The following is a 10,309-nucleotide window of genomic DNA, read 5'->3' as shown; positions in this document are numbered from 1 at the left end:
CCGGGCTCCTCGCAGAGCCCTGGGATACCTGAAGAGACAGGTAATGGGACGAAGGTTAGGTCTGGGAAAGGAGCCCACAAAGTTTTACAAATCATACACCATCTGTGGCGGCCCTTTTTAAATGGGCGCGATTACCCAACGATGTCAGCTTTACACTTGCGTTCTTTTAGGCAAGCAGACCATACTGTTCTCCACCCTAAACCGCCCCAGATAAATTAACCCAAGGAAACACCACGGGCGAGGAGGCCGCGCACGGGCTCACACTACTCACTACTCCCCTCCCCTCCGCTCGCCTCCTTTCCCAGGCAGTTCCTTTCTTCTTTCCGGAAGCTCGGGGGCCCCGCCCACTTCCGCAACGCCGAGCCCGCCGCAAGACACGCCGGGCCTCAGCCAATGGCCTGCTTCCCAGGAAACGTTACCTCTGACCTCAGGGCTAATCAGAGACAGTAGGACGAACTCCTCGCGAGAGGTGAGCTTGAAGCAGCCTCCGCCATCTTGGAGATGGGAGATGGGCGATGGCTGTGGTCCTTCTGCTAATGCAAACAACAAAACGGGCACGTTAGTTCCTCCTACGTGAGGCTATCGTCACTGTGACTGTTGACCAGGGCTACAGAAGAAGCGTAGGTGTCAAAGCCGAGCGCGGCGACACTGCTAGCTGCTTCCCTGCCTGCTGGGGCGGCAGAAGTGAAGGGACTGAGTACCGGAAGGATGGTGCAGTCCTGTTCCGCCTACGGCTGCAAGAACCGCTATGATAAGGACAAGCCGGTTTCTTTCCACAAGTAAGGACCCTGCGCGCCTCGCGGGGCCGCCGCAGCTGGGGCCGGGGGCGCGCGGCCGGTTAGACTCGGGGGCGGAGCCAGGCGCGTGTCCGCGCGAGACCTCGTGAGGGGCGGGGGCGGAGGCGGGGGCGGGGGCGCGGCGCGGCGCGCCCGGCGCTGCTCGGCTCTCCCGGAGCGCTGAGCGGGTCGCCGCGGTCGGAGCCCGCGCTCGGTGCCGGGGTGCGCGTTCTCGGCGCGCGTCGCCGCTGCGACCGTTTCTCGCGCTCGAGGATTGGGCCCGGGCGCCAGGGCCGCTCGCTGTCTCGGGTGGGCGGGTTCGGGGCCGCGGGCGGTGTCTGGAGGCCTCGCGGGTCGTGGGGTCTCCGGGCCGGGAGGCGTCTGAATTTCCCCACCGGCTCCGAGAGAAGCCAGGTGGTAACTCTTCAGAAGGAAGTTTAAAGCAGAAACAAAGACCTTTAACAAGACGAAGTCACACTTTTTCGCCTTTGCTGTGGATGGGAGGCAGTATCACAGTAATTAAGAATTGATTTGGGGCCAGGATTTCAGGGTGGATGTTTTTGACCCAGTTTCTAGGAACCGACCAAGGGCCTCCAAGTTTTAGAAAAAGCTTCTGGTGCTGTCGCGATGGATAGTTCTGTTTCCAGCACGCAATGATGATGAATGGACCGTAATGATAGGGACCATATTAAAGGTCAGTGTGAGCTGTTACGGCCGCACAGAGGAAGCCCTTAGAGAAGAACCTGCCCCACAGCGTTCAAGGCTGTGCTATCCAGAAGGTACTGCAGCTCGAGTCCTGGAGGGGAAAAGGTTCTCTTGAAAAGAAAACCGCCAAATGCAAATGACTTAATGATAGTCATATGTCTGCAAAATGTGACACGATGGCGTTTTCATTCAGCCAATTCAGTATTTACAAATTGTATTTACATTAAATTATTTTTGCAAGAATTCTCGACTATAAATGGATGATAGCTAAGAAATTAGGACTAGTGGTAAAATACGTGAATTATTCATAGCTAAATAATTACAAAAGCAAAATTTTAAATACTCCTTCAGTTTTTTTGGTGGGTGCTGTTTTTGTTGAACAGGATGTGGGTGCATTTTTATGTTTCGTATAATAGGAGAGGGACCTTACAGAAATGAGTGTCTGGAGCATGGAGAGATCTTGAGAGTGGGGGTGGAAGACTTAACACTTAACAGGATTCAGTTCGGTGTATCTCAATATTACCTCTTGATTTATTGGAATTTCTGCAAGTTGATGAATTGACCTCCAGCACCGTCCAAGTGTAGGAACAGGTCAGGAGGTGGGGACACGACTGTGTGCTTTCAACTCCCCACCTCCCCATTTCTAATGATCTGGCAGAGGGGCTCTAAAAATACGGAAAACGCTTCATTGGCGCTAGAAACCTTCATTCACACATCAGAAATACTGAGTTCCTGCTGGCTCTTAAATGATTGAATGGAAAGAAGGGCTAAGCTGCATCTCATCCCTTATCTAAAAGAACAGTTTTTTGAGAGTAGATGGGAAAGGTCTTGACAGAACCTCTCAAATGTCCTGAACATTTGTGCTCCTTGAGTCAGGAGGCCCTGGGTGCGAATGTTACCAGTGATTGCTTCCCCAGCCTGTACTTCCAGAGGCCGTTTCCAGTGGGGGTCTTCTGGGAGCACTTCTTTTCCCTCTCTGCAGTGGCGGTAGGAAGAGCTATGCCGGTCAGGGAAAAGGGAGTGTCCTAAAGGTGGCTTAGATCTTCATGACAGTCGCAGAGTCAGGTGCTGGCATACCTTACCTGGAAGAGAAACTGGAACGTAGCATCGGAACAGCCTTTGGCTTCTTTCCAGTCCCCCAGCTCACTGAATCCTTGACCTGGAAAAGTAAAATCACAATAAATTTAAACTCTTCCCACCTCCCTTTCTCTGGGCCTAACAGACATATTCCTGTAGATGACGAGGTAAATCAAGATAAATAATTTTCTTTGTTTCCTTATCATTATGATTTGATTATAACTTGATTAATTCATATTTGTCAGACTGATTCTAAGAACTAGACACTTCTTTCTTGTGGTATGTAGAAATAAATGCAATTTAGTTTATGGTACACAGAAGTCACTGGTAAAAAAAAAAAGTTAATACAGAGTCACCCTATAGTGTGTATTTTACTTGAAACTTTGTGTCTTCAATATCAAAAGTTAAACATTAATAAATGAGATAACTAGATAGCAGAGCTACACAGTTTACCTGGGTGTATTTTTGTGTGTGTGTGTCTGAGGAAGATCAGCCCTGAGCTAACATCTGCCAATCCTCCTCTTTTTGCTGAGGAAGACTGGCCCTGGGCTAACAGCTGTGCCCATCTTCCTCCACTTTATATGGGACGCCGCCACAGCATGGCCTGACAAGCGGTGCGTCGGTGTGCACCCAGGATCCGAACCCCAGGCCGCTGCAGAGGAGCACGAGCACTTAATCGCTACGCCACCAGGCCGGCCCCACCCCTTTGTATTTAGATGTGTGTGGAATACCTGTATCTGTTAGTGAAAGTCAGTTTCTGTAACAGAAAGGAAAAGCAATAATACTAGGTATAGGCCCTCTACCCGCAGCCTCCCATCACCTACTTTTCCTGCTGCATTCGTCTTTTTTTTTTCTTTCTTTTTTGTGAGGAGGATCAGCCCTGAGCTAACATCCATGCCAATCCTCCTCTTTTTGCTGAGGAAGACTGGCCCTGGACTGACATCCATGCCCATCTTCCTCCACTTTATATGGGACGCCACCACAGCATGGCCTGACAAGTGGTGCATGGGTGCGCACCTGGGATCCCAACCCAGGCTGCTGCAGCTGAGCACGCGCACTTAACCACTTTGCCACTGGGCCAGCCCCCCACTGCGTGCATCTGTTCACATGGCTAACTTTTAATATGTGTATTTTTACATTATGTAAATTCTTAATCAGCCTGTCTTGTTTAGATTGTATACATCATTATATGTGGCATTCTTGTAACTATTGTGTGATCAGTAAGATTCCTATAAGGAAAACTGCTTTTTAAAAAAGCAAAAATACCATACCAAGAGGGGTGACATATTCCACATTAGTAGGCAGTCACTTTATTTATAGGGTCATGAAAACAAGTACATTTTTTTTTTTTTAATTTTTTGTCTATTGCAGTAACATTGGTTTATAACATTGTAAAAATTTCAGGTGTACATCATTATACTTCTATTTCTGCATAGATTACATCATGTTCTCCACCAAATTACTAATTACAACCCATCACCACACACATGTACCGAATTATCCCTTTCACCCTCCTCCCTCCCCCCTTCTCCTCTGGTAACCACCAATCCAATCTCTGTCCCTATGTGTTTGTTTATTGTTGTTATTATCTACTACTTAATGAAGGAAATCATACGGTATTTGACCTTCTCCCTCTGACTTATTTCACTTTGCATTATACCCTCAATGTCCATCCATGTTGTCACAAATGGCTGGATTTCATCGTTTCTTATGGCTGAGTAGTATTCCATTGTGTATATATACCACATCTTCTTTATCCATTCGTCCCTTGATGGGCACTTAGGTTGCTTCCAAGTCTTGGCTATTGTGAATAACGCTGCAGTGAACACAGGGGTGCATGTACCTTTACAAATTGGTGTTTTCAAGTTGTTTGGATAAATACCCAACAGTGGAATAGCTGGATCATATGGTAGTTCTATCCTTGATTTTTTGAGGAATCTCCATACTGTTTTCCATAGTGGCTGCACCAGTTTGCACTCCCACCAGCAGTGTATGAGAGTTCCCTTCTCTCCACATTCTCCCCTTCACATGTTGTTTCCTGTCTTGGAAAACAAGTACATTTTTAATGAACTAAGGTGAATAAAGGTGCAACTAAAAACTCAACAAAAGGGGCTGGCCTGGTGGCGCAGCGGTTAAGTGGATGGGTTAAGCGTGCGTGCTCCACTGCAGTGTCCTGGGGTTCGCAGGTTCGGATCCTGGGCACGCACCAACGCACCGCTTGTCAAGCCATGTTGTGGCGGCGTCCCATATAAAGTAGAGGAAGATGGGCACAGATGTTAGCCCAGGGCCAATCTTCCTCAGCAAAAAGAGGAGGATTGGAATCGAATGTTAGCTCAGGGCTAATCTTCCTCACCAAAATAAATAAATAAATAAAGAGAAAGAATTAAAAAAAAAACTCACCAAAAAAAAAGAGAGATAGTGGAGCTAGCATTTTAATCTAACACTCCCTAGTGTGTTAACACCGATGGAAGATAGTTCTTTCCTAAGCAGGAAGATTTGGCTGTCTTTTTTTTTTAATAAGGTTAGAGAACTGAATAATGTCTTCTTCGTAGGTTTCCTCTTACTCGACCCAGTCTTTGTAAGAAATGGGAGGCAGCTGTCAGAAGAAAAAACTTTAAACCCACCAAGTATAGCAGTATTTGTTCAGAACACTTTACTCCAGACTGCTTTAAGAGGGAGTGCAACAACAAGTTACTGAAAGAGAATGCTGTACCCACAATATTTCTTTGTACTGAACCACATGACAAGGTAATATGTGCTTTAAAATATTGGTTTGTTTTCTATTTATAAAATTAATGTGTTCATTGTGGAAAATTTGATGTTAAGAAAATAAATGTTACCTGGAACCCATCACTTGTAAATAATCACCGTCAGCAGTAATACAGTTTTAAAAAATACCAAATGCAGTTTATTAAATATCCTCACACTAAGAAACTCAGTCTACATTTGTGACTTACTTTAAGATCCCTCTATACGCCTACTTGCATGTTGATAAGTTTTGGTTTTTCTTTATCAATGACAGTTCAGTTTCGAAGTATTTTTCCCCTCAGTTTTAAGTGTTTAGTACTTAATTAAATCTTATTAATTATTCTTTCTCTTTCTTGCATCCCATTCCTACTTCAGGTAGGAAAGTAAAATTAAAACTTAAATGATTTTCTCATTTTGGAATGCTTTTATACCAAAGATTCACAAAAAAGTCTAGTATTCTTAAATTCCACAGATGAATTCTTTAAACTGTTATCTGCAGTTACTGCATTCACGCGTACTCTGCATTATTGTTTTAGAAGGAAGATCTTCTGGAGCCGCAAGAGCAGCCTCCCCCGCCCCCTTTGACGCCCCCCATTTCCCAGGTCGACGCTGCCATTGGATTACTGATGCCACCTCTTCAAACCCCTGATAACCTCTCAGTTTTCTGTGACCACAACTATACTGTGGAGGATACGATGCACCAGAGAAAAAGGATTCATCAGCTAGAACAACAAGTGGAAAAACTCAGAAAGAAGCTCAAGACTGCACAGCAGCGATGCCGAAGGCAAGAACGACAGCTTGAAAAATTAAAGGAGGTTGTACACTTCCAGAAAGAGAAAGACGACGCATCAGAAAGAGGTTATGTGATTCTACCAAATGACTACTTTGAAATAGTTGAAGTACCAGCGTAAAAAAAAGGAAATTTGTATTGGTTTTTAATGGGGCAATACCACATACCCTCTTCTAGCCTATAAAGGAGTTTCATTTGAAAAAATAACACTTGATTACTTGTATAAAAACAGTTCAGAATATTTTTTTAAAAAAATAAATTAGATATATACTGTAAAATTGTAAAATTTTTGTTTGTAATTTCAGGGTTTTTACATTTTAACAAAATATTTTAAAAGTTCTAAACTAACCTCAGAGCTCCACTGTAAGTTGGTTTCAAGATTGGGGATTTTTGGTTTTTAATTTGAGTATTTGTAGAAATAATGTAAAAATAAAAAGTAAGGAGAATGAGAACAGAACATTAAGGTTGATTTAAGTTTAAAGTTTAAAATTTAAAATTAATGCAGTTTATTGAGAGAACTTAGTTATATTTTAAATCAGAAGTATGGGTCAGATCATGGACATAACTTCTCAGTATATATATATTCTTATTCACACATTCTTATTTGTAAAGTGAGAAGATTCATTTGTCTTTCTTAATCACTTGGCAAAAATAAATTGGCAAGTCAATACTTTAAAAAAAAGATTGGTTGTCTTCAAAGCAGAAAATGAAGAGTCATTCCATACCTAATGAGTATGGTTAAATAACTTTATAAAGAATGGATTTTTTTAAAGTGGGCCCCTCTTTTTTCCCCTCACTGTCTAGCATTATAAAATTAGCAGTGTATCTCCAGTGGAAGAAACATTCTTTGAAAAACAAAATAGGTATTATTATCAATGAAGTAATAAAAATGGGGGCTGATCTCTGGTGTGCCTTTTTCTCCCAGTACCGTGAGCTAGGGGCATCCGCTCCCCAGTGTAGTTCTGTCTGCATCCAGATCCCTAAGAAATGTGCTGTGTTAGTAGAGTTTGAGTTGCACCATAATATAGTGATCTTGCGCTTAACTGATTGATTTTGGTTAAGCCTTCACGTAAAAAATTTCTTCACTTTTAACACAAGTTAGAAATTATATCCCATTTACTTAAATGAATGATTTATATTCAAAAGCGACCTAATATGTAGTGTTTATTTTACTGAATGTTGAATTTAAACACTGAGGTTTCTGTTCAAACTGTGAGTTGTGTTCTGACTGTGAGAAATTTTACATATATTTGAAATGAAAATATGTTCTGACTAAACAAATACTGCCGTAGAAATTATCTACTTAGATTTAGAGTAACTGTTCCAAGTATAATTATTTTATATTTCAAAGTACACTGAGATAGTTGAAGAGTAACAGACCTTTTAAGGCAGTATTAAAGATATGAAACAATGGCATTCGAAAGTGTCTTTTGTAGACCTGGTGTTTGGTATAATTCACTGCGATGCTGCCAGAGGATAGTAGTTTGATTCGTGGAGATTTGGTTTTTTATGAGCCAGTATTTCAAAAATAGAAAATAATGATTAGAAGATTACTTGAAGTTACATAGTCTGATAACATTTAGAACTAACTATAATGACTATTTTTCCAAGTATATATCTTCAATCCAAATTGTCATCTACATAAAAGAAAATCTATGTGTGTCCAGAACCAAGAATCCACCATTGAATTGTAAAAGTAGTAATCTTAATTACTTAGCATCTTAGCATTATGATTTAACCTGCAGCTGCTTTCTTTTCATAACAGACATAATCTCTCATTGGAGAGAACTGAGTGAGCGGCATGAACACCAACTGTCTGCATTTAAATAGTTTATTATAGCTTAACATAGGGAGTTTGAGTACAGGTGCTTATTTCTGAATTTGTGATGTAACATTTGTTGAATGTTTTTAAAATTCATTTTATCTATTGTTTATGACATTGCCAAGAAAAAGAGAACATTTAGGCTAAAATAGGTCCTGTTCAAGCATAGCGAAACTCAGTCTGAAACAAACAGGGACAAAGTTTCAATCTGGAACAAATGAGGAGAAGACACATATGAGTTGCAGCATATTCTGAAAGATGACATTTATTTTAAGCACACATGGTAACAACCTAAAATTTCCTTCTATGCGTGACATAACCTGGCAATAATGATGAGAAGAAATAGCTGTTTCTTAATAGAACTGCTAGGAAAAGTATAGAATCATAGAATTTTAGAATTAGAAGGGACTTAGAAATCATCCACCACTAACCTAACCTCCAGACCCTGCAAAATCCCCTTGAAGCTATCCCTGACAAGTGGTCATCTGTTCTCTGTTTGCTGTTTACGTTTAAGCAATTATTCTGCTTAGGTTATTTAAAATGGATTTTTGGATGAGAATACAATTAGTTGCCACTCTTTTTATACTTGTTTATATTGCAAATATAAACTTCACTTTGAATTGCTTCATAGTTTGAAATATCAAATTCCAAATTAAAGAAGTTTTAAAATTTTGAAAAGTAAATGTTTACTAATTGTATACTTTTTATGTGTACTAAAAATAATTCTGTCATTGCAGTAAAGAAATGGTGGTGGTGAAAATTATTAGCCAAACTTTTTACTTGGAAATCCAAGTACATGAGTTTTTTTCTTTTAACTATAATTTGTGTAATCCCTTGCTTAAAAGTATAACAATGATGAAGGCAAATGAAAGGTTCACTTGATATGGATGTTTTTAGGTTAAATTAATATTCTCTCATCATCTTAGTTATTTAAAAAATTATAGACACATACCTATGGCTTTTGTACCCAACACCTATGGCTTTTATAAAGTCAGTAGTAAGCAACATAATATATTTAAAAGTTCATATGATCTATAAAAAGAAAACTCATTTTTTCTATACAATTTTTTATTTTTTAATTTTTTTCTGAGGAAGATCAGCCCTGAGCTAACATCCATGCTAATCCTCCTCTTTTTGCTGAGGAAGACCGGCTCTGAGCTAACATCTATTGCCAATCCTCCTCCTTTTTTTTTCCCCCAAAGCCCCAGTAGATAGTTGTATGTCATAGTTGCACATCCTTCTAGTTGCTGTATGTGGGACGTGGCCTCAGCATGGCTGGAGAAGCGGTGCGTCGGTGCGCGCCTGGGATCCGAACCCGGGCTGCCAGTAGCGGAGCGCGTGCACTTAACCGCTAAGCCACGGGGCCAGCCCAAGAAAACTCATTTGTGTTCCAGTTTAAAAGATAGCTGGCCATGCATAGCGTTTAAAGGAAAAAGAATCAGAACTGATTTGCTTGCTTGGTCATTACTCTTCCTGATTTTGGGGACCGTGTGAGTTGGATGACCAGTGAGTGAAGAGCATTGCTCTTGGCTGATGTAACTGTAACACCAGTAACTGGTGTTTCTGGGCATTATGGTTTTAAATATTTGTGTATTAAAATACAATCCTTGATGTTAAAAATATCAAAGAGCAAACAGTGATTTACAAACAAGCAAAAAAGAAATTATAATTATTATACTTAAAATAACAGAAAAGTTTGCTCAAAGTAATATTCTCTTAGAATTCCATGTCTTGGTATCTTTTTTACCTTGGATGTGGTTTTATTGTGAATTTTTTTCCTGAATGATTTAACTCTAAAAATTTGAGAATTTTTATTCATTCTTTTTTAAATTCATAGTATTTTGGGTTTTGAGGTTATCAAAATTTCATTTTTTAAGTATCCTAAGAGATAGATATGAATAACCTTTTATTGTTTTAAACTGTTTTTCGTGAGATAAACTGTTAACAATATTAACAATAAATAGACAAATGACTTCTGGAATGGCTACATGAGGAGCTCCAACCTGCCCCCCACCATAACTACCATAACTGAAAAAGTTTTTTTAAATAATCATTTAAAGTCTCTGCATATGGGGCTGGCCCGGTGGCGCAAGCGGTTAAGTGCGCGCGTTTCGCTGTGGTGGCCCAGGGTTCGCTGGTTCGGATCCCGGGCGCGCACCGACGCACTGCTTGGCAAGCCATGCTGTGGCGGTGTCCCATATAAAGTGGAGGAAGATGGGCACAGATGTTAGCCCAGGGCCGTCTTCCTCAGCGAAAAAAAAGAGGAGGATTGGTGGATGTTAGCACAGGGCTGATCTCCTCACACACAAAAAAAATAAATAAAAAAATAAAATCTCTGCATATTGTCCTAAGGGCATACAGCAAATGAGGAAACATTTAGGAAAATCAAAT

The 10,309-nt window shown here is 41.0% G+C and overlaps 1 protein-coding gene across 1 annotated transcript; it reads left to right on the top strand.

Annotated features, from left to right (window-relative positions):
* The first annotated feature begins 687 nt into the window (after positions 1–687).
* THAP1 (THAP domain containing 1) lies at positions 688–8,951 on the top strand. The gene is made up of 3 exons (XM_058525311.1): positions 688–779; positions 5,111–5,306; positions 5,843–8,951. Exons 1-3 carry the CDS (start codon positions 709–711, stop codon positions 6,215–6,217), a joined length of 642 nt encoding a protein of 213 aa, XP_058381294.1. The 5' UTR covers positions 688–708; the 3' UTR covers positions 6,218–8,951.
* Positions 8,952–10,309: the final 1,358 nt, after the last annotated feature.

This window comes from Diceros bicornis, chromosome 29 (genome assembly GCF_020826845.1).
Source record: "Diceros bicornis minor isolate mBicDic1 chromosome 29, mDicBic1.mat.cur, whole genome shotgun sequence".
Classification (NCBI taxonomy): domain Eukaryota; kingdom Metazoa; phylum Chordata; class Mammalia; order Perissodactyla; family Rhinocerotidae; genus Diceros; species Diceros bicornis.
The sequence above is the reverse complement of the archived record's forward strand: the minus strand, read 5'-3'. Positions and strand labels throughout refer to the sequence as shown.

Coding starts and splice junctions, on each gene's coding strand:
- THAP1 (XM_058525311.1), top strand. CDS start 709: ATGGTGCAGTCCTGTTCCGCCTACGGCTGCAAGAACCGCTATGATAAG. Junction 780..5,110: donor AAGCCGGTTTCTTTCCACAA/GTAAGGACCCTG, acceptor TCTTCTTCGTAG/GTTTCCTCTTACTCGACCCA. Junction 5,307..5,842: donor GTACTGAACCACATGACAAG/GTAATATGTGCT, acceptor TTATTGTTTTAG/AAGGAAGATCTTCTGGAGCC.